General features: G+C 45.1%; 1 protein-coding gene across 5 annotated transcripts in view; it reads right to left on the bottom strand.

Annotated features, from left to right (window-relative positions):
- IRF2 (interferon regulatory factor 2) overlaps positions 1–24,423 on the bottom strand; it is an 83,663-nt gene that overhangs the window by 10,515 nt on the left and 48,725 nt on the right. For all 5 annotated transcript variants that reach the window (NM_001205793.2, XM_059882174.1, XM_024986196.2 and 2 more), the window contains 5 exons: positions 22,760–22,859; positions 20,913–21,089; positions 20,558–20,604; positions 11,969–12,086; positions 636–800 (listed from right to left, as the gene is read on the bottom strand). In NM_001205793.2, the coding sequence (NP_001192722.1) occupies positions 636–800; positions 11,969–12,086; positions 20,558–20,604; positions 20,913–21,089; positions 22,760–22,859 (607 nt within the window). The remainder of the gene's footprint in view (positions 1–635; positions 801–11,968; positions 12,087–20,557; positions 20,605–20,912; positions 21,090–22,759; positions 22,860–24,423) is intronic.

A 24,423-nucleotide genomic window follows, 5' to 3' on the forward strand; every position in this document is an offset into this window, starting at 1 on the left:
TCCCTGGAGAGTTCAAAATGCTCAATGAGAAGCTGTGCTAAATTGAAAAAGAAGCGGAACCTATGTGGAGATGACAAGGAAACTTGGTGGAACGTGGGGTCTGCAGGTTCAGTTCAAATTCTGACCCAAACACTTATGGGCCTGGAGCAATCCCTTCACTTCCGATGAAGGAACTGGAAGAGGTGATCCCTAAGGTCCTACCCAGGTGGGACAAACTCAGATTCCATGAAAAACACCCTTCCAAATTTCTGATAATGTGTGCAAATAAAACAGACACAGATGAACTGTTACACTGGCCAAAACTTTCGTTCAGGTTTTTCTGCAACATCTTTCTATAACATCTGTAAAATCGAACATACTTCTCCCCCCAAAGAAATCTTCTTATTCATTAGTCATGCGTGAATATGTTACGGGTGATCAAGTGAAATGTGACCAAGACTTGGAACTGAGAACAAAAGTGTCTAAGGAGATGGTGCTTGAGAACATTAAAGACAGAATAATTCCAGCCAGAGTAATCCTTAGGAAGGAGGAGAGGTTGTCTGCTGTGTTGGTGAAATGGGTGACCTTAGACTAAAGGATCTCCTTGCCTTGTTCCTCGTTCAGTGGCAGAGATTCTGACCCACCCAGCCCCTTACCTGCGTAGGAAGACACGGGGGAGATCTGCAGGGGGTAGAGCTCACTCATGCTGACCGGCTGTTCATCGCTCTCGGTGGTCACCTCCACAACTTGGCAGATGTCCGGTGGGTTAGCGACAATCTCTTGATCCTCATAGGTGCCGTCCAGATGTGACTGTCCTACGACTTTAAAGAAAAGACGGCCATCATGTGCCACCATCACCAGTCTGTACCATCCTGGCATGCACTCTCAAGAAAGAAAACCTCCCCCGAGAGAGCCCAGGAGCCGGAGTCCCAGTTATCAAATGTCATCTGCCATGAAATAAGAACAAGCCTTCACTTTGGGTTAATGTCCCTGGAGAAGCAGCTTGCCAATAACCTGGCTCCCCAGGGCTGAAATAGCCCTGCCAATGGTGCTCATGTGTGGCAGCATCCCAAACTCAACCCTCCCAGGGCCAAGGCTGCAGGAGCACGGGCCCCATCCAGACCCAGCCCCAGGGCACAAGAGGGAAGCAGTGCTGCGAACGTGACCCGTTTCTCTTCTCTGCTCCTCCTCTAAAAGAAGCTGCTGTGCTAGTTTCTGGGTCCTGGGGTCCAGAGAGCTCATCAAACTTTAACAAAGAGGAAGGACCACCAAAATCCACCCTATTGTGTCATGTCTAGCTGTGGGACGCTCTGTTCATACTCTCCACCCTCTTCCTCCTCTGCAGGCAAAAGATGTCATATCAGAACGATCGAAAAGACTGCCTTCCCAGTTCTAACACAGCTTCGCAGCATCAGCTCCTCAAAACACTTAACAAGATGAATTCTGACCACCTTGGCTCTGAATCCTGCCTCAATCTTTTTTTAAATCAAGCTTTTCAGTTTGCGATCACTGGAGATTCACATGCAGTTGTAAGAGATAATACAGAGATCCCACACACCCTTTGCCATGTGTCCTCCAATGGTAACACCTTATTAAACCATCGTACAGTATCAGGACATTGACACTGATAATCTATGCGTCTTGTTCAGATTTCCTTGTTTCACTTGTACTCCTGCGTGTGTGTTTGTGTGTATACTTAGTTCTGGCAATTTCATTACACATGTGGTTTCACATAGCCACCACCACAGTCGAAACACCAAACAGTCTAATCATTACAAGCATCTTCTATAACCGTTATCCACTGTCCTTCTGCCTCCTCCCCTTGTCTCTAACCCCTGACATCCGCTCATGTGTTTCCCATTTCTATAATTTTTGTCATTTCAAGCAGGCCTCACGGATGAACTCACACGGTAACCTTTTGAGACGGGTTGTTTTCACTCAGCGTAATTCCCTGGAGATTCATCCAAGTTGTTGTGTTTATCAGGAGTTGGTTACTTCACACTGCTGAGTAATATTCCATGATGTGGATGTACCACGGTCTGCTTTTATTCACCCACTGAAGGACTTGTAGTATGTTCCATTCTTTGGCTATTATAAATAAGGCTGCTATGGCCATTCACGCAGTTTTTATCTGAACATAAGTATCCATCTCTGGGACAAAGGTGCAAGAGTGCAATTGCTGGATCACGTGGTAATTAGATGTTTAGTTTTACAAAAAACTGCCAAAGTAGCGTACAGAACGGCCACACCATTTTACGTTCCCACCAGCAATGAATGGATGAGCTCACTGATGCACATTTTCACCAGATTTTGGTGTCGTTACTTTTTTGACTTTACTCATTCTGATACATGTTGGTGATACCTCACTGTGGTTTTAATCTGAATGCCCCTAATGCCCTGTCCCACTTTCAAACAGAGCAGACCACATACTTCTGTTGGCAACTGATTGGATGGGATATCGCTGAAAACTGGCACCCATAAGCAAACAGGACCGACGTTTTCCCAAGGGCCTCTCTCAAAGCACTCCGTACCCATAATCAACTTACGCTTGTGCGTAAGTTACTTTAACATTTTATCACATGAGAATGTCAGGGAAAGCATCGCTATCCCATTATAAATGAAGACACTTGGGCACAGAGAAGTACAGTGGCTTCTCCGAAGTCACTCGGCTCGGATCATGGGCAGTGCTCTGCATCCCTGGCCACCTGGAAAAGGTTCAGGTTAGGCGGGAAGGCAGCCACATTCCAGTCTCCTGGAGAAGTTATTAGCATCATGGGCCAGTTCCTGCATTCACTGCTCCAAGTATTTTGATTTCTGTTTATACATGGGTTTCTGTTTGAACTGCCTGGGCAATGAGGGGTGATGAAATGACCAGCACAAGGTAGGGAGAACATAACCTGATTTCTATACAGGGGAGGTTTTAGAAGGGAGTGAGAATCCATGGATTTTCTAGCAAAGAAAAGAAAGGTGCAGAAGAAACTGGGAAAGGAGATTTGCGGATGTGATAACAGACTCCTCAAAGTCATGGCAGAAGGAATGGAATGGAAACTGGATGCCACCAAGGTCTTCCTGGAGGGGGTCGCATAAAATTAAAGAAGAGGAGGGCAGGCTACATATGGCAGACAGACTCCCAAACTCTTATTTTATCCTTTGGATGATCCTACTCGGGCCTGAGAGCATCCATTATGCTGCTCACCAGACACACACTGAGCACTGACACTGACCTCTCTCAAGTTTCTTCTGCCTCTTCTCCCAAGGAAAATAAGACGGCAGGAAAGCGAGATGGCGTCTTTCCTTTCCCTAACTGGGGGTGGATATGAAAACCTAACAAGGTGTGTCTGTGTGTGCATGTGTGTGTGTGTGAGATCTTACACGCTAAGATCTTTTATAAATTTCATTTAAATCAAGGCCGCTTTAACTTCCAATCCTCCAAAAGTCCTTTCTCCCTTGCACTATCATTCTAGGGAGTATAAACAATGGTGGCCATTCAAGCATCTTCCTAACTGCATCCCTTTGTTCTGACCAGGAATTCTCTTCCTCAAGGTATTCCCCCAGAAGGCCCAACTCAGTCATTCAACTGACAAGAGATTTCTGGAGCATCGTCTTTGTACAAGGCCTGGCTATCAGGTCCTAGGAGGACACGAGGAAGCACAGTCTAGGCCAGGATCTGGTTTGTGAGAAGTCCAGCGGGGCTGGAGGCCAGCACGCAATGATCCAGAGAATAAGCCGAGGACAGTCGTGAAAAGGAACAGAAAGCAGAGGGCCCGTGATGAAAGTTCAGGAAGTGGAATATTTTTTTCCAGTTCCAGGAAATCAAAGGCTTCAGCGAGCGGGAGGGGAGAAGGGGAGGGTGAATGGCAGGCAGGAGTCAGATGCTTCTGCTTTCGGGGGGCCTTTTCCTGCCCCCGCCCCAACCCAGAACAGAGCTGCCCTCTTCTTCCTGTGGGCCCCTCGCTTGCTGTCCCCAAAGCTCAGCCAAAACGACAACGTGACGTGATCTCGGGACGTGTCCTGACTTTCGGCCTCACGTGGCCCATTAATTCTCTGTCTCTTTATTAAACTCTGTGTTCATGCATGTCATCTCCCAACCACGCTGTGGCTCCCGAGAGAGCCGAGAACCTGCATGAGGACTCTGTGTCTCGAGTCACAGCACACGTTTGCGGCTTGGACCGCAGAGCAGCTCGATGACTCTGCTGAGTAAAGAGATGAATAAACAGAGCAAGGCTCCCTGGCGGGAGCCAGAAGCCTGCAAGAGTTCAGGACCATTTGTGAGTACCGGATGGAACAACGGATGTCTTCTAGAGAATTTCAGAACTCCTGGCAAGTGGGATTTTAAAAATCTAGGTGAAGTGATAAAGACAGAGCAACCATAGCCGCCAGGGGCTTGCAGGAGGGACATAAAAACATTTGGGGGTGAGGAAAGTGACCTATGTCTTAAATATAGCGGTGGTCACACCACAGAGGACATCCATCAAAATTCACAGAGCTGCACACCTTCTAAGAGGGCTGCTTTTACTGTATTTCACTTAATATACATGCTTTCAGACCAAAAGTAGATAAGCACCTCTAATTCAATTTTTAAGTGTATCCTGAATACCAGTGACAAAGAGAGAAAATAAGTTTTTGCTTTCTGGGCTACATCTGGTACCCAGTTAATATGAGTCCACGAGGTTTAAGGCCAAGCATCACCCTGAGAGCGTGTAGCTCTGTGCTTGGGACAGGGACGAGCGCCGCTCTCCATCTGAACACAACCAAGGACACTTTAGAAACTTTCCAGCTCGTAAGTCGCAAGTCCAAGAGAGAAGCGCAGAGGTCCCACACGTCTGAGATGCTCTCTGGATGGGCTTTACACACCAGCCTTGATCAATCTCCTTCTCTTTACCCATCTATAGAGACAGATGCGAACTGATTTCCCTGAATCACCAAACTTTACCCCCAGGGGACCACACAGACAGAGCCACTGATTCCTGAGGAATGAAAAGTCACAAGAAGAGCAGAGTTAGCAATCTGCTCAAGCAGCGGTACCCAACCTTTTTGGCACCAGGGACCAGTTTCGTGGAAGATGATTTTTCCAAGAACCTGGGGTTGGGGACCCTTGTGCTACAGCATGAAAGGACAAGAGTGGGAGCCCTCTAGGTGCTGGATGATCCTGATAACCAATAAGAACAAAACCTAACATCTTCTGGGCCCTGAAGTTTGTCTTCCCCCCCATGGATGATCACCTGTGAGACCTTACAACTCCATGGGGAAGATATGATTATCACCCTGTCTTACACAGGTGGAAAAACATCATGGAGAATCAAATAGCTAACAGAGAGTTCAATGGTCAGACAGCTGGTTAAGTGGCAGTCTCAGGGTGGAAATTCAGCTTTCCCTCTCCAGTACTCAGCAGCACCGTCTCCTGAAAGAGTTAAGGAAGTTCAAACTGAGCTACCCAGGGCTTTCTGAGCCCCTCTTAGGAGAAAAACTTTCAAATCTCACCTTAATAAAACTCTGGGCTCATAACCAATAGTGAAATTGCTTTTCAACAGTTCTATATTGGGTGCCAAGGAAATTCTCGAATGGCCAGAGGAGCAAGGAATCCACTAAGCTCCTCTAGCTTATGAAGGTCAGCACATCAGGAAAAGAGACACCCACAGGAATGTAATTTTATCGGGACTTCGTTGCTGAGACTTACAACAATATTATTCATGGCTCGTTACTGATGAGCCAGTTTGATTCCTTAAAAGGTCATTCTCACTTTATTAATAACTGTTGACTTAATGCAGGGCTCCACCCAAGAAAGTAGTTGCCCCCATGCCTCAGAGAAAGATCTTAAAAGTAGCCTGCTAGGAATGGAAAAGTTCTTTGAAGGTGGGTTGGTCCTACCACTTGGCAGCTGAAAAAAAGCTGAAAACCAGGGAAGCCGGGTAAATTGTCAAGATCACTCAGGCGGCTGCAGGGTCCAGCTGAAGGCATAGAAAAGCAGGCCATTTGCAAGCTACCACGGAGAGAAATTTCTCTCTGACCTCATCTGAAGTTTGAGAACTTAAACTGTGAAGACCAGCCCTGATGATGTAACATAAGAGAAAACTTCTCTTAATCAAATCTATTTTAATATGATTTTGATAATATCACAAGCATAGTATCATTTTACCATCTTCTAACCACACTTTGGGCTTCCCTGGTGGCTCAGCTGGTAAAGAAATCCGCCTGCAATGTGGGAGACCTGGGTTCGATCACTGTGTTGGGAAGATCCCCTGGAGGAGGGAAAGGCTACCCATTCCAGTATTCTGGCCTGGAGAATTCCATGGACTGGATAGTCCACGGGGTCGCAAAGAGTCGGACACGACTGAGCGACCTTCACTTTCACTTTTCAATCACACAGTGATTTCTCGTGATACCCACCAGATGCTTGCAACAACCCTGCGAGGTGGGCGGAATCAGTTTTATCATTTCTGCTTTAGACACGAGGAAATGTGCGTCTCAGAGAAGTTAGGGAGTTTGCCTAGGGTCATGTGACAAACAGAAACCTGCAGAACTAGGTCTGGAGCCCCATCCTGTTAACTTTTATCTGGTACTCTTCTGTTTTCCTTTTAGATAAAAGAGTCTGGCCACGATTTGGTTTAGGCATTCAAGGGTGGTAGAGACAGTGTCTACAAGGTTAGTACTTTCAGAGAAGGGAGCTCTGTCCCCACATGGGGCACACTGCCCCCCAACAGTGACAGGTCTACAGGGGTGCAGGGTAGAGCCAGAGTGTGATGAGAGTATACACTCTTCACTCTCATCAGAAAACAGCATCCTATGCTGCTCTGCTACAAAGGGGAGCAAACAGTGTCTTCTAGTAAAAACTCAGTTGAGTTAATCAACTTGTCTCAAGGGTCAACTCTCTGGGAGCAGAAACCCGGGTAAGACCTCATGGATTGGTGGCATACCCTCCCTGATGAAGCCATCAAATGCCCCATCCTCACTCTGCGATGCAGACAGAGACTTAGCATCCACCCACAGAAACAGAACCCATGCCCTAAACCTTTTTCTCCCTGGATGCACACATAGAATCAAACCGTTCAGAGTCATTCAAGTTCAAACACAGGTATAAAAGAGGTGGACAGGGACTAGGTCACCAGGAGCCTGTGGACGTGAGGGCCTTGGTCCTGGGCCAGGGCAGTGGGGACAGGGTGAGACTGGCACTTTGGGACAAACGACTCCGTGGAGAAGGGGCAGTGTGGACACAGAGCTCGGGCCAGTGCGAAGGTGACTGGGAGTCGCATCAGAAATAGAAGAGGACGGATTTGAGAAATACGACCAGGGAAGACGGGATTAGACAGTTAATTATAAATGAGGCAGAGGTGGCAAGAGAGAGGGAGGAGGAGAAAAACATCTATAGCCTCATGAAAAGTTGACAACTTGCTTGGGTAAATAAAAACTCCTTAAAGGTTGAAAAATAAATAAAACCTCCACCTCCATTTCCCCGGGCTGCAGGGGCACGCGGGACGGAGATCACGTCCTGTGCTGGCTAACCTCTGTCACCCTGGGTTTTCCAAGGTCCAGTTCACCGAACAAAAACAAGATGTATTATCGGTTGTGTCTTGGTACGCTGTGAGATCTCGATTTACACCTCATACACGGACCACCCGATGGCTAAGAGCTTTCTCAGGGTCCTGATAAAACTGGATATCGGGTCTCTGACCCTGTCCCCAAGAGCCTCCAGGACAAGGCCCAGCCCACTGAGAACCAGCATGGAGAGCCTTTATTCGCCCCTTCTCAAGAGGGGTGCCTTCCATCTAAAGAGTCACCCCAAAGCTACTTTTTTATCTCGTAGATGGAATTTCTCATATCTGAAGCATCAGGGAAAATGGGGAACTGAACGAGCCACAAAGGAGCTGAAAAAATGAAGACAACCTTACAGTCTGAGCATCATCTTTGTGTGCGTTCTAAGTCACTGCAGTCTTGTCTGACTCTTTGCAACCTTATGGACCATAGCCCGCCAGGCTCCTCTGTCCATGGGATTCTCCAGGCAAGAGTACTAGAGTGGGTTGCCGTGCCCTCTTCCAAGAGATTTTCTCAATCCAGGCATCGAACCCGCATCTCTTGCATCTCCTCCACTGGCAGGCCATCCTCAAACAATTATGAAATCTGGTGCCAGAGGCTGCCGATCTTAAGTTGTAACTGTGAGGCCCTAAGTTTGGTCTCTTAGTTCTGAATCTCCTCTGCGCCTTTTTTGTTGTTTTCTGCTCCTGTAGATACTCAAAGTTTCTAAGTGTGGCTGAAAAAAAAAAAGCTACTCTAGGTTTACTTTAGATGAAGTCAGTAAAATTTGGAACCAAAAAAAAAAAGGTATGTCCTAAGACTGTGTGATTTGGGCCACCAAAATCAAGGCAAAACCCAAATCACATTATTTCCTAACTGTCTATGTCTAGTTACCCAAGGCCTGCTTGATTTACTTCAGGGTCATGAACAGCCTTCCTTATTTCACAGCAGTCTTTGCTTTCTTGCAGGGTGGGGTTACTTTTATCAAGGAACACAATGGGGGTGATGAAGCCCCACCTAAGCCAGGGAGACAGAATTTCCGCACCTGCAGACTTTACACACTGGCCTGGAGGTGATTTCAATACAGCTCAGCAGAGGCCCTGCTGACCCGGGCAGTAGGCCAGCAGGGTATTATCAGAACAATCCAGCATGTTTCTGGCTTCTTCCACTTCCTAAAAACAGAAGTTGCCACATACACGAAATAATTCAATGTGAAAGAAAAGTAAAAATAACAATAAGGAGTGTTTTTTTTTTTCCTCCCTCCTCTTAAAGGGGTAGCAGGTAAGGGTGCTGGAGGGTGCTGACCTGTGCATTTAAATGCTCAGGAGAGAGGAAATGGGAAAACACCTGGTTTAAGTACTGAGACACCACACCCCCTCTTGGAGTGCACAGCCAGCTAAATCTGGAAGTACATTCAGCTGATATGGACAAGAAGGTGAGCCCAGGACACTGCCCGCTAACTGTGAGTGTGTGTGCACTAGTGCACGTGTGTATGTGTGTGTGTTTTCCTGCTGCCCTAAGAATAAAAGTGAAACACAGCTGAGATCCAGCAAGAGTTCATTTGTCAGGGTAACAGTACATTTCGCTGTTTACGCCCTTACTGGATTTGCTTACCACACAGAGCACCCATCTCCAGAATAAAAATATACTGGCTGGCTGGCCTCCACGGGATTAAGATACTGATTTTCAATCTATTTCCCCAGGGACAGAGCCGACCAACAACGAGGAAAAGGCTCTTGTATTAAGGACTCATTTCAGCTCCCATTTTTAATCTCATAAACATGGGCTTATAAGAGGGGAATGAAAACATCTTGAAGTTTTCATCTTTGTGCCTGGATACAAAACTGGAAGGAACTCTGGGTTTAGAGACCAATAAATAGAAAGCAAGAAATGGTGTCATTTTTAAATAAAACATTTTTTTAGAAAGTAAAGACAGCCCAGAAAAGAAATCTCTCCAATGCCACAGGAGCCTCAGAATCAGAAACAGCTATGTTTTTCATCTTGGTCCACACATCACAGAGGCTGGAATGGCTAATTAACCATCACTTGGGAGAGTGGAGACAAGGCTCTGAGAAGGGTTTAAAATCTGAACTAGTGGTTCTGTTAGCAATAATCACAAAGTACCCACTTCTTTCAAATACTTGCATGGATCCACTGCATCTATCATTACACACCTTTGCAAGGGCCACTGACTAGTTAGAAAGAGATATTCAAACTCATTTTACTGCCATCCATTATGATTTTATTCTTCGGAAGAGAATCATTTAATCCAGTTGGTGATTCTCTAACCAGACCTGACCTTCATCTTTGCCCCAGAAGGAACGACCATGCAGTACCAACGCCATGCAACGCCCACTACACCAAAGGGCGAAGAACAACCAACCTGACAGAGAATTTATGTACTGAAGACTCAACCAGAATGTTAAAAAAAAAAAAAAAAAAAGGTTGGGAGTAAAGAATACTGGTCCAATTCTGGCTTCTGTCTGGCATTTTATTTGAGGCTGAATTTCCCTCCTTAAGGAAGGGAGCTCAAAAGTCAAACAGCTCCCTCAAAATAAGCTGAATCTTAAGAAAGCGTGCCTGGAGGGTTGGCAAATATCTTGCTTTTTAAAAAGAGCTCAGAGGACCGAAGCTTTCCGAGGACAGTCTGCTGACACAGGGACGATCAAAACCCAGGTGCTGGAGAAGCAGCTCCCAGCAGCCCTAGGGGAGGAAGCCGGACTTCCGGTCAGACAAGCAGCCTCGCTCCAGAGGGGAAGTGAGAAGGCTGCTCGCTCGACAGTTCGACAGTTCACTCAGCTCAAAATGACTGTGGGGCCATCTGTCTCTGTGCAGAAGTGCCGCATCCCAACGAGGAAGGCAAGGCCGTCCAGTCGCGAGACACAGCATATGTGTCATTCTTCCTTCACCCTGCACGCTGCTGGAGACTCCAAGTGCAAGGAAGACCCTGCACCTGTGATTCTACCTCCAAACTCCAAAACCCCACGTGCAGCGGTTGCAACTTCCGGTCCAAACCCCACACTGTGTGCTTAGTAGCTCGGTCATGTCCGACTCTCTGCAACCCCATGGACTGTAGCCCACCAGGCTCCTCTGTCCATGGGATTTCCCAGGCAAGAATACTGGAGTGGGTTGCCATTTCCTTCTCCAGGGGAATCTTCCCAACCCAGGGATTGAACCCGTGTCTCCTGTGTCTCCCGCATTACAAGCAGATTCTTTATCTGCTGAGCCATCGGAGAAGCCACTGAGAACCCACAAATGAAGGTCCTCAGATGTGAGACTGACTCTTGGAGCTCTGCTTCATCTTTCCCATTCTTACCAGTGTTAGAAGCCCTAATTGTTTACAAAATGGAGCAAAATGAAATGAAACCAAAGGTATTGAGGGCAAAGAAACAGAGGTTCTGGATTCCTGGGCTGGAGTCAGAATACAAGTTCAAGGCTTGGTCTCCACTCTTACAAAGGGTCCCCACCATCCACTCACGGCAGCACCCCGGTGGGACTTTACTGAGATATAATCCACGCTTGTCACCCTCCTGCCTAAAAGCCTCCTGGGGTGGGGCTTACATGATGCATGTATATGCAACATCTGTGAGCCTTAGTATCTGCTATATTTCAATTTTTAAAAACTTAAACACATACACACACACACCCTCCAGCACTCTGAGGAAAAAAACCCAACCTCCTTCCCAGGGTCTGCAAAGGCCCCCATAAGCCCACCCCACTTCCTTTCTGAAGGGCCTCATGAGCCCTCCCCAGGTGCACTGGCCTTCCCTCTAGTCCTCCAAGTGTGTTCCTGCATCGGGGTCCATGGGGCCAGGTCTGCTGCCAGCCCCCTGCTGCAGTTCCTCCCCCAGCAGCATCATCTCATCTCTCCAGTCTGTCCCTCTGGCGCATTTAACATAGACGGCAAAGCTGTTGTTATCTGCAGTTCCATGAAACTAGGAATTGGTCCTGCCTTGCTCCCGATCTATTTCCCCGTGCACAGCGCTGCTTCTGCGGCACAGAAGGTACTCAGAACTCTCCGCGGGATCACAGCATGCCCTCCGGCCACACACTTCTGTTTCCGCCTCTGAGAGATGAGCACCACCTCTGTGGCAGGTCCGTCATCCAGGAGATGCTGTGAGGACTGGTGGGGACAGTCTCCCCCACTCCTTGTTCCCAAGTTAAATAAATAATACATTTGTCCACATAACCAAAAATGCAAAGACTGAGAACTGCCGGTGATTAGCCGGGGGGCGGGGCGGGCGGTGGAATCTCTTTTCATCTACCTATTTTCTTGAGGTCCATCCACCTCAGTTCCTTTATCTGATCCTCAAAGGATTGTATTTTTCAGCCCTGACATCCGAGGGCCTGAACTTGCATTCTGAGACAGTTCCAAGCCCTCCTCCCACAGCCTATGTTATTTTAAGTCACGTTTTACAAATTCTCGACCCCGGAGGGGCTACTTGTGTGTATAAAGAAATGAGATGTCAAAACAGTTTACCTATGATGTTCACCGTACTATCCACTTCAGTTTTTATAGTTGAAGTCAGGACCGCATACTCAGGAGAAAGATCACTTACTCCGTTACTAAGCCCCAAAGGTGACTCAATTGGTTCTTGCTAGGAAGAAGAAAAGAAAAAAGAATTGAGAACACTTCCTTTTCCCTTCCTTTGCTTAGCTTAAATTCTACCCTGTCTGCTTTCTTTTAATGCCAAGGTCAGGTTCGTCTCCCAAGTGCACGTTTCAAGTGTATGTTTTCAATCAGCTAGAGCTTAAAAAGCACATTTCTGCCTAGAATGTCTCCTCTAGTGTTCCCTTTTTTCCCACTTCTTCCTTGGAGGAGGTAACACCATTGCACCTGGCTTACCTTCCTGAAATGCTTACCTCTGCAACCCGATGACCCCTGGATAAGGAAGCTGCATTACTATCTAAGTAAAGCTCCGTGCTAGGGAGACCCCAACTCTTCCTTCTCTGAAGGAGGGCGTGCATGCGTCAGCTCCTGACCTTCTCTCTAAGGGAGGAATCCTTTTATACTTTTGGAGGAAAAGCTCTGCCTCAACTATGAGCCCAAGGACAGGAACTCAGAGCACATGGTGGATGAATTTTTCTCATATAGGGTTTGCCCTGGACCCTGGCCACTTGAGCATCCTGCCCCAGGGGTGGGGCGGGGCGGCCGGTGACACGGGCCAGACTCCCAGCTGAAGACCCCTTGACTCCGTGGAGGCAAGTGGAGCAGCCCATATCCATGGTGCCTGTTAAAGCCTTCCGAGAGTCTACATATTGATACTAATGAATCTAGGAGAATCAATTCCTCTGCCTAAGCTCGGCTCTCGATTCTGGTTTACTCAAGTGCACCAGAGCCCTCCAACCTCTGAAAGCACCAACAGCTCTGGGACAGCCAGTGCTGGGGTACAGACTGACTTTCAGTGGTTTGATGAGAGCGCTTCTCTTCAAGAGAAGAGAAGCTATTGCTATCTACGACAGCAACAGAATCAGACCAAAAAAGCCACACACAACTCCTGGGGAAACCACACTGGAGACGGGGGTATAAGGATGGAAAGAACAGAAGACGGGAGCAGAAGATCATGTGAGATGGATATGACTCTGCTTTGAAAAATTTCAAGTGGCTGCTCCAAGGCATGCTGAGTATTCTTATCAATGCATGTGCTGCTTGGACTCAATCACGAATGCCCTGTAAACCTTAGGGAAGCCACAGTCCCACCCAGCAAATTCCCACCATGATATCCGTGACTTTAAAGACATTACCTCACTGTATAGCTCAGTTCGTGGGGGAAAAAAAAAAATCACAAACAGCAGGGTTGACCAGATGTATGAAACGCTGACACCCGCCCCCCGCCCCCCCGCCCCCCGTCCCCCGTCCTCAGGAAGGACCAGGACCGCCCTGTTGGGTAGAATGTTTATCCTCTTTCCTTGTAGCATCTCTTTTACAAATTCCAAAGAGTTTATCCTTTCTGGGAAGAAACTCGCTTGCTTGTGACTTGAGGTGTCACATTCCCTTGAGAGCTAAACTCTTGACTGTGCACCTGCCTTCCCACCACAGCCCCCTCACTGTGGCTCGGAAAAGCCTGCAGTCTGGCTGCCACTCCACTCGTGGAAGCGAACTCTCAGCTCCCGGAGAGGGTGACGATGAGACAGTCTGGCTTTGGAGTCACATGAGCCTGGAGTTCAAATCTTTCACTAGTTACAGGGCTTTAGCCTCTTCAGCGGTCTCTTAGGATGTTGTGGACAGCTGTAAACTGAGGACAATAATAGAACCCACACCATTCCCACAGGGATGATGGAAAGATTAAATACAATGAATATGCACCTGTCATCTATAATTAAATAAACACTCGCTATTATCCAAGGTCACAGATAAAACTCCACTCTCCCAAAGCACCTTTCTGCAAGTCTCTTTCCCTCAGCCCCACACTCTGACATCCAACAGGAAGACCTGTAACTCTCCCTTCTTGACAACAAAAGCTACCGGATTTGCCACCTTGCTGAGGGCCCCTTCCTCTCTGGCTTTCTCAATGGCCCCCTTTCTACCCCCCTCAACATCTCCACCAAGCTCTATGTGTCATCTTATTCCTCTTCCATCTCTTTGATTTCCCAAAAGGAACTAAGAACATTTTAGGGAATTATGGAAAGAACTGCTCATTTTCATGAGTCTCTTTTGTTGTCATTTTCCACTTTAGGTTTCTTATAAAAGTAACGAGGCAGTCAGACTTGCATATATTTAAAAACCTAAATTATTCTGATTTCTCAATGTGGAGACGTCAAAGTGTTTCACATGATCTACAGTTTAATTAGCGGCAAGTGCGACTTTTATCACATTACACTTGAGAAAACTATGACTCAGAGACGAAATTAGTTTTCTAAGATCACACTCCTTTTAATCTGAGGAGATACGGGAGCTGAACCCAGTCTTTGGTCAGGGAACATGGTCCAATTCCAGTAGCTTCTTAATAAACCCTTGGATCCTGTACTAATTCCAATGGAGACTGAGAACTACTGCCAACATTGTTCTATTCCCCAGATCCCTGCCTTGAATCCTGCACAACTTCTGTAACAGAACAGAATAGGAAATGGCAACTCACTCCAGTATTCTTGCCTGGGAAATCCTATGGACAGAAGAGCCTGGTGAGCTACAATCGTTGGGGTCCCGAAGAGTCAGACACGACTGGGCGACTACACCACCACCACCACCAATGGAGGCTGAGACTATGAACACTGCTTTGCCTCCTCCCGTCCCCACATCCAAAATAACCAGCCGATCGATTCCCAAGTCCTCCATGCAAACCTTCTCTTTGGTTCTGGGAGGACAAGACAGTAGATTGTCTAGTGAAAAGCATCTAGCACCTCTCTGAAAGGTTTCCATCCAGGTAGCAGAAAAACAGGGATCCTCACTACGTTCAGCTGAAATTTTTGAAATTATTAGAATAGGAAGATCTAAAACTAAACTATGTTATTATTTTTTTTTAAGTCAAGAGCCCAAATTAAGAAAATAGGTGAACGTTTCTCTATAGAACAAATATACAGAGATCCCTCAGGTCACGAACAGCCTTTGCCCACAGCATCTCCTGGTCCTCTGTTATGCTCATTCTTGTCCTGTACCACACCTGGCTGTACCATAACCTGGCCTGCTGAGTCCTAAGCCAACCTGGCTCCTCTTTCTGTCCTAACATCTCTCCATGAGGCCTGAAAACTCAGGGCTGCCTCTTGGATCCATACCTGTCTTCATCCTCAGCATCCTCTTGCAGAGAAATGTCTCTTCTCCATTCCAACCACTATTTTCAGCTAAACTGTCTACTTCAGTCTCTCCTCCCTGACCGTGAGAAAGACCTCCCTTAAATATCAAGTCCACCATGCTCCAAGTCCTTCCCAAGGAGTTCAGCGGTGCCTTATGCCACAAAAACATCCATGGAGGTTAGTCGGCCAACCAGTTTTGCAGACTGTGCTCTGAGCAGTCTCTTCAAGAGCCTCCAGGAGGAGAGGGAGGCACCAGGGCTGGCTGGGTGAGTACTTTCACTTGTTTCCTGCTTCCAGAGCAGTTCTGATTCCATCTGTTGAAAGTTCAGGTGGGTTGCTGGCATGGGTTTTCAGTTCATTAAGGTTTAAAAATTGAAGGTCCCTTGCCACCCATGAAAAGCTTACTCCAGGATGAGCCCTGACAGGTAGTCATTCAGTCTATCTGTGGACAGCAACAGGGAGCATATTGTTTGGTAAGCCAGCTCAAGTCAATGTTGGATCCGAGCGCTCTATCGGAAAAATCTGCTGACTTCCCTGGCAGTCCAGTGGTTAAGACTTCAAACTTCCAATGCAGGGAGGGCGGGTTCAATCCCTGGTAGGAGAACTAAGATCCAGCATGCTGTGCAAGGTGGCCAAAAATAAAATAAAATAAAATTCTGCTGAGCCAATACCTGCTTTTCTGTAACTCCCATCTAGAGGTCTGCACTCAAAACTAACAAAGAGCAAAGACTTGCTCTTTACCAAGTGACTGTGCAAGGCTGTCCTTGATTATATTTTCTCTAAGAGCATCAATTCTTTGATTTGGAAGCAGTCTACAGTTTGCAAGTATTCATTTCGAATCCATCCTACCTACATGCCTTCTTTCCCCATGAGGCCTCACTCAGGCTCCTGCTCTAATGAAGCTGGTTTCCTGACTTCTCATTTCCAACTCTTTTCAACCCTGTGGACTGTAGCCCGCCAGGCTCCTCTGTCCTGGAATTCTCCAGGCAAGAACACTGGAGTGGGTTGCCATGCCCTTCTCCAGGGGATCTTCCCCACCCAGATCTTCTGCATTGCAGGCAGATTCTTTACCATCTGAGCCACCAGGGAAGCCCTATCCAATGAAGACCAAACATCAACTCTGACCTCCAGACCTTCACGTGCGATGCTGCTGGTGGGAGTGGATATCCACCAATTTACTGGCATGTCCCCCAAGGCCTGGCTCGGAGCCCACAGCACTGAGGCACTGAGGAAGGTGATGTGGCACAGGTTCTGGAGTTGGACTCGCCTGGAATCAAATCCCAACTCCATAAAGCGTGGAACTCTGGGAAAATCACTCAACATCCCTGTGCCTCCACTGCTGCTAACACAAAAGGGAGACAACCTGCCCATCATGAGAAAGACGAAACAGGTAATAATTGAAGCTGAGAGCATGGTAAGAGCGCCAGAATGTCAGCTACACCCCTCTGTTTTATCCACTTCTATCCTTACTCATCATGGCTTTGGGACATTTTCTGAAACACAGATATACTCTGATGACGTGCCATCTAGTACTGCTCTCTACTGTGCTTCTTATGAGAATATTCCCTTAGACAGCCAGTTACCTCCATGCAGGCAGGGCTTAGTTCAAGTAAAATGGCTCCCTGAGTGCACAGCATATACTCCAACATCTGAGGATATGGAGGCAGCATTTCTGCACATATTACGTGGTCAGTGGGCCTTGGTCTCCCAGTTTCCGGGAAGCTATTTCCCGAGGAAACAAAGAGCATGGAGATAACAGACTACCTGAATGGCCCAAGAAATATTCTAAGAGTGGGCCAGCATGCTCTGAATATTTCTTCCTAGTTAAAACTTCAACTCAATCAACTATACTGCAATGAAAAAAATAATTTAAAGAAGAATAGTATTTATTCAGGTTATCTTAAAAAAAAAAAAAAAACTTCAACTTTAATTAAAGGAAGACTGGGAAGAGCTTGTTTTAACAGTAAATTTTCATACCCAGTTACTACACGCTTGTGCTTAGTTACCCAGTCATGTCCGACTCTTTGCGACCCCGTGGACCATGCCAGGCTCCTTTGTCCATGAGACTTCCCAGGCAAGAATACTAGAGTGGGTTGCTATTTCCTTCTCCAAGGAATCCTACCGACCCAGGGATCCAACCCACGTCTCCTGCATTAGCCGGTAGGTACTAAGCCACAAGGGAAGCATTTGTATAAGACAAATTTTCTCTGTAGAAGAAACCTACCTAGTCTATTCCGTTGCATATATGCACAGGACATATGAACTCAGATCTTAGCTGTTTTGACAAACAATAAAAAGTAATGTATGAACATCTCAGTAAAATCCTTTACACAATTCCAGACCATCTGGGGAATGGACTTTGAACCGCTCTCCAGAAACATTCAATGAACACTATGCAGCCATGAGCCACAGCACTTGGGAAAGCCTACAAGCCTCCTCCATGTTCCCAGCCTTTGTTGTTAAGTCAGATGCAAGGGGATTTATATTCAAAAGTTAAGTTGTGTTTACTTCCGATGAATCGCCTATCTTCTGCTGAAGGAACAATGTCTCTCTGAGGGACACAATTCAGGTACTAAGCAAGCCTACATCACAGCAGGATTTCTCACTGCACCCTCTCCTGGGATGGAATTAACCCACATGGCTGAGCCTACAAGGAAAGCTCTCACTTGCCCCCCTGCGTCAATGTGGGGCCTGGCCACATGCAAGACACTGTCATTGTGACGGGGCTGCAGATGACCTTTACTGCCGAGAACACCACGTGTCATCAATTCGCACACTGATGGACTTGTGAGGGGCACATTCCTCCATTTCCCTACGTCTGAAGTAAGACGTGCCTTCTGATCAATTATGTATGTCAAGATTTCACTGCAAGCAGTTTTCCCTGCTTACAGATTAAAAAAATAATAGTACATCTTACCATCATTGGCACCTAATAGTCATTGCTTCTGGAGGGTATGTCTGAGCAAAGTCAACTGAAAAGTGAACATCTGTTACTCCATTTTTATTTCTCCATTAACTGAGATTATGAAATTTAATCTGCATTCTAACCCTCCACTCCCTCCCCATATATTTATTTATGCATCTACTTGGTCAACAAATACTCATCTATCTAGGCAGTGATCAAATATGTATTAATTATCTGTTTTGTACCAATGACTAAGCTAGATGCTGTGAAAATATTAATAGCAGTAAATATGACAGAGCTGTACTTAAGACTGTAGAAGATTCTTCAAAATCACACATTTGTGGAAGTTACAACTTTTCTGACTAAACAAGAATAATCAGAATGTAGGCCCTAAAAAAAATCCAAATGGTGGGAAATCTGATATAACAAACAACAAGATTTTTTCAATTGCAAGAAAAAAATAATTTTTTGAAAGTAATCTAGTGGAAACCCATAGGTTAAAAAGACTTGAGACATATACAAAAATCACAACATGTGAACTTTATATGATTTTGATTCAAGTGATCAGACTGTATAAAAACTATGAAACTTATGAGACAAATCAGAAATTTTTAAGCACTGACTGGATGGATATTTGGTGATAGTGAAGAACTACTATTAATTTTTTCATATGTAATAATGATTCTGGATTATTTTTAAAGAGCATTTATCTTTTAAAGATATTTACTGAAGTAGTTGTGAAAGAAATGATGTTTAGAATCTGCTTTAAAATATTGGGCTGAACCATATGAAATTATTTTTGCAAGTCAAAAATGGTTGAGTATCTGCAGTTTCATGCATATAGGGAAGTGGACAGAGGTACTAATGTAATAAAATGGCCATGAGCTGATTGATGTTGAAAGTGGGGTGACGGTCTATGAAGTACATCTGACTCACTTGCTTCCTTCCTGTGTGTATAAAATTTTTCCATAATAAAAAGTTAAAATATAAGGCCTATACTGTGCTATATTTAAAGTAAGTCACCAACTAAAAATACTGAAAGTGGAAACTAGAGGTCTCACTGCTGAAACACTCTAGCTAAAATATTTCTTTTCCATTGTAGAAGTAAATGTGTCTGAAATTTTAACAATTTACCTAAGTTTTCCCCTCTAATTACCTTCACAAGTCAAACTGAAGTATATTTTGTGTGTGTGTTTTTCCAACTATTTTGACTCAGTGGTTTGCTTTTAAACATTGCGCTGTCTGGATAATTTGGATTTTCCTTCAACAGTTATTCTGGAGTATAAATCAGAGTACTTGGCATCACTTTTAAGTTCAGTTCAAAGTTACCATGTGAACTTGGCCACATGTCCCGCTGCCCTTGGGCCCCTGTCACTCAACCTTCTCACGGCACCGTCTCCTCATCTGCAAACAGGGTGTGCTGAAGCAGACCACTGTCTCTCTGATGGTCTACGGGCCCGGACTGTAGAGTCTGCTCTTTGCTTAGCAACCGAAGCTCATCTTCAGTTTCTCATGGGATATTTGGCAATTCTATGGCTTTTGAACAAGGGCCCCCCAATCAACACACAAAGACCCTCACAGGGTAGGGGGTTTCAGACTACATAGCCGATGGAAAAGCTCACACACACAAATACATCCCTATGGAAGACCTTTGGGAGTTACGAAAGCTAGTTCTTTTTTTTTTTTTTTTTGAAAGCTAGTTCTATATTGAGATCCACACAAATAGAGGGCCTGAACAGAGCACAAACTAATAGCCTATCAAGGGTAAAAAAAAAAAAAAATATATATATATACACACACACACAAGTATATATATATACACACACATAAATATATACATATACACACATATATATACGTGTGCGTGTGCATGTGTGTTCAGTCACTCAGTCACGTCCAATTCTTTTATAACCCCATGGACTGTAGCCTGCCAGGCTTGAGGGGCCTGGTGGGCTACTGTTCATGGGGTCACAAAGAGTTGGACACAACCGAGTGACTAAGCACATACATATATAAATGTAGGTATTTAATATAAGTTTATAATACCTAATATACTTTAAAATATATTTAATGGCCTGAAAACATACTTGATATTGTCAGATAGTAGCGGGTTGCTGGAGCTTAGCTGGAGCTAAGTGACCAGCTGGCAAGAGTTGCAGGGGCCAGATGGAGGCCTAAGACTGCCAGGCTCAGCGTGGATTTGTGAGTTCATTCATAAATCGTTCAGGGAAATTGGATGAAGCAGGGGAGGTGTGTGTACCTGAGCCCACAAGCGGGCACATGCTAAAGAGAAGACATGAGAGCACAGAAATCACAACAGCAAAGGAAGCAAGATTAAATACTTCACAGAGACCACATCGCTTGTCTTCATGAGACAGACTATGAATCACTAGTATGATCACAACTTTGGTCTCCTCTCTGCACAAAGATTACCTTGATGTGCTTCACTCTGTCTTCTTTTTCTGTCTTTGGTTTCTTTCCTGTGGCAACAAAAATAGTTCGGGATTAATCCATGAAGAATGCAGAGACATTTCCCCTACATTAAGTTCTTTCTGAAACTCTCACTGCATTTATTGCTGTAATGTGTAGATGGTCAAGATCCCAAACGTTTCTTTTCCTTTCCTTGGGGGCTCTGAGAGTCATTTTACCCAGCCAAGTAAAGGCAGAATTAACATCCACAGTGGGAACAGGGTTGTATTCTTGCTGTGGCTACGATTGTGGAAATCAAGAAATCACAAAGGCGCTATTTAAGCAACAGTTGTTTTAGCCGGTAAATATCTTTATCTACCTTTCTTAGAAGGCCGCTCAGACATGGGCAGCATCCGGTAGACTCTGAAGGCATTGTTTCCTTTTTTTATGCTTTTGTCCTTGACTTCCTCAATGTCAGGCAAAGAGTTCATGGCACATCGGAAATTCGCCTTCCACGTTTTTGGGTCAGGTTTATCTATTCCTGGTTGATGCTTTCCTAAAAAAATAGTCGAAAGAATGAAAGTTAAGAGGAAAAAAAAGAGAGGGAACATTATTTCCAGAGTAAAAATTTCTGGAAACAGGATTGCTGGCGGGTTGCAGAGAGAATGCTTTTCATTCCAGGCCACACCTACAGTGAACAAACGTCCTGGTTTGTTCCAAGCTGAGAAGGTTCTTGGGATGCGGGAATTTTTGTTTTAAAACCCAACAGTTTCAGGGCGCTGCTGCTGCTGCTAAGTCGCTTCAGTCGTGTCCGACTCTGTGCAACCCCATAGACGGCAGCCCACCAGGCTCCCCCGTCCCTGGGATTCTCCAGGCAAGAACACTGGAGTGGGTTGCCATTTCCTTCTCCAATGCATGAAAGTGAAAAGTGAAAGTGAAGTTGCTCAGTCATGTCCAACTCTTAGCAACCCCATGGACTGCAGCCCACCAGGCTCTTCCATCCGTGGGATTTTCCAGGCAAGAGTACTGGAGTGGGGTGCCATTGCCTTCTCCCAGTTTCAGGGCAAACTGGGACAAACTGGTCACCCTGGGTCTACAAAACAGCTTCAGAGAAAATAAGGGTAGAAATCAATGTGGATAATCAAGGTAAGGAAAAGAAAAAGCTAGGAGGTCAGGAGGGTTTCCTTGGTGGCTCAGCTGGTAAAGAATCCTCCTGCAACGTGGGAGACCTGGGTTCAATCCCTGGTTGGGAAGATCCCCTGGAGAAGAGAACGGCTACCCATTCCAGTACTCTTGCCTGGAAAATTCCATAGACTCTATAGTCCATGGGGTCGAAAAGAGTCGGACATGACTGAGTTACTTTCACTTCACTTCGCTTCAGGAGGCCAGGAGACCAATAAGCATAAGTCACTGGAAGGTCTCCTTTTCAACTGACTCTCAAACAAACAGCTCCCTAGTTAAATGAAATTATAAATAAATAGCTACATAAATAAACAGCAAATAAATAATAAGAAATAAATAGCTAAATAAATAGTAAGTATTAATCAAAAATAAACAGCTAAATAAATAAATAGTAAGAAATACATAGCTAAATAAATAGTAAGAGAAACAGCTCTCTAGTTATAAATAAATATAATCTCGACTACCTTTGGGGGAAATAATTCGACCAAGGTTTACAGCTCCAGAACAAATCAGTTCTACATCCCCCTGGTACATACCTGGGGAACTTCATCAGAAAACCACATTTATATGGCTGAGTTCCTTCACTGTTCATCTGAAACTGCTACAACATTGTTAATCGGATATATCCCAATATACAGTATTTTTGGTGTTAAAAAAAAATAGAAAACCACATGTCCAGGAAATTTAAAGACTCAGTTTCTATGGAATGGGTGGAGCATCACTTCTGAGTGATGAAGTCTATACCTCATATGCCCTGGATGTGTCTGAAGACAAGTCACAGGTTTATCAGCACTATCTTCATGAAACCATAAGCCAAGGCATTTCATACATGCAGTAAAAATAAAAAGAAACAATAGCTAACAGTCTATCATATAAGTGAAATTTACCAAGAGAGTAGAACTTAAATATTCTCAACCAAAAAACAAAGTACACTTTAAATATCCTGCAATTTAATTTGTCAGTTATACCTTGATTTTTAAAAAGCATGAAACCAACAAAAAAAAAGCAACAGTACCAGCCTCTGGAGATGATGTGGGTTCATACCTGTATGGATGGCCCAGTTTCTAAAGAGGGGTGCATCTTTTTCCACATCCCACCCATGTCTAGCAGCATGCATCCAGGGGATCTGAAAAATCTTCTTTTCCTAAAAAAAAAAAAAAGTAAGAACTGCAGCGAAGGGTTTCAGGCCATCATTGCAGAGGGTTCTAGCTAGTTTCAGCTAGTAAGACTCCCCATTAAGTAAAATCACTGGGTTTGCTGAATGTCTATGGTAAACCAAACCCATTTCCTCACTATGACCCAAACCTTGACAGTCTACCAGGTGAGATTGAGAGGCAGGTGGAGTCTGGTAGGCTAGAAATAAATTTCAAGGTCAAAAGTGATGATTTGGGAAATGCCAATGTGTTTCATTATCTGTCCCTCCTTTTTTACAGGATCACAGGTAAATGGCCACTGACTGAAACGTCTATAGCTTATGATTTATTTCTGTCACTTGGTAAAGAGGAACTCCAGCTGTCTTAGGTAAATTAAACATTAGGCAACTCTAGCATGAAAACATATACACTAACATGTGTAAAATGGACAGCCAGTGGGAATTTGAGAAATGATGCAAGGAGCTCAACCCGGGGCTCTGGGACAATCTAGAGGGGTGGGTGGTGTGAGGGAGGCTCAAGAGGGAGGAGACATATGTATATACCTATGGCTGATCCATGCTGATGTATGGTAGAAACCAACACAATACTGTGATTATCCTTCAATTAAAAATAAAGAAATTTTTTAAAATTAGGCAACTCTTCAAAGCAATACACATTTCACTGCTAAAGGGAAGTCGGGGTGTCTGAGGCCATTGTCAGAGACTGAATCTCTCAATCTGCTCATGCAGCCAACAGAAATGAGAGATTTTGTTTTAGGGACTTCCCCTTCCAGGGGTTCAGTTCAGTCACTCAGTCGTGTCTGACTCTTTGCGACCCCGTGGACTGCAGCACGCCAGGCCTCCCTGTCTGTCACCAACTTCCGTAGTTTAGGCAAACTCAGGTTCAGGGATTAGGGTGGCGGGTGGGGGTGGGGGGGGCGCGGAACGGGTTTGATCCCTGGCTGGGGAAATAAAGATTCCGCATGACAGATGGCGTGGCCAAAAATATATAAAATAAAATAAAACAAAATAGAGAAGTTAAAAAAAATTTTTTTTAAGATTTTGTTCTAATCCCTGTGTCTACTACCCTGCCTGAGGAGAAAGCAACAAATATAAACAAAGATGTACCAATTATGTGAGGATGACACACTTTTTCTGAAGAAAAGTCCCTTAAGTACAGTTCTTGTCATAGAAGATCTTCTCCATCTCTCTTACATCCCAACTCAAAACTGCTTAAATCAACCCTGGCAAATGTATGACTAGAAACTAGTGCTTTGGAAACAAAATAGTAAAACTACTTATGTGAAACCCAGTTTACTTTGCATGTTCACAAGGTCTCAGTTTTGGTTCTTGCAACACCCGAAGGAGCTGGGTATATGTTACTGTTTCCGCTTTACAGTTAAGGAAACTGAGGAACAGATTTAAATTATCCATTCAAGGAACTCACGGTAATATTAGTAAATATCTAAACTCAGAACCTAGGTCATGTGATCCCATATTCAATCACTGACTCACACTGCCAGTTGTCTCCCAGGGTTTACATTTAGATTTCCTGACCTACAACAGATCTGCTGAC

Source organism: Bos taurus, chromosome 27, assembly GCF_002263795.3.
Source record: "Bos taurus isolate L1 Dominette 01449 registration number 42190680 breed Hereford chromosome 27, ARS-UCD2.0, whole genome shotgun sequence".
Classification (NCBI taxonomy): domain Eukaryota; kingdom Metazoa; phylum Chordata; class Mammalia; order Artiodactyla; family Bovidae; genus Bos; species Bos taurus.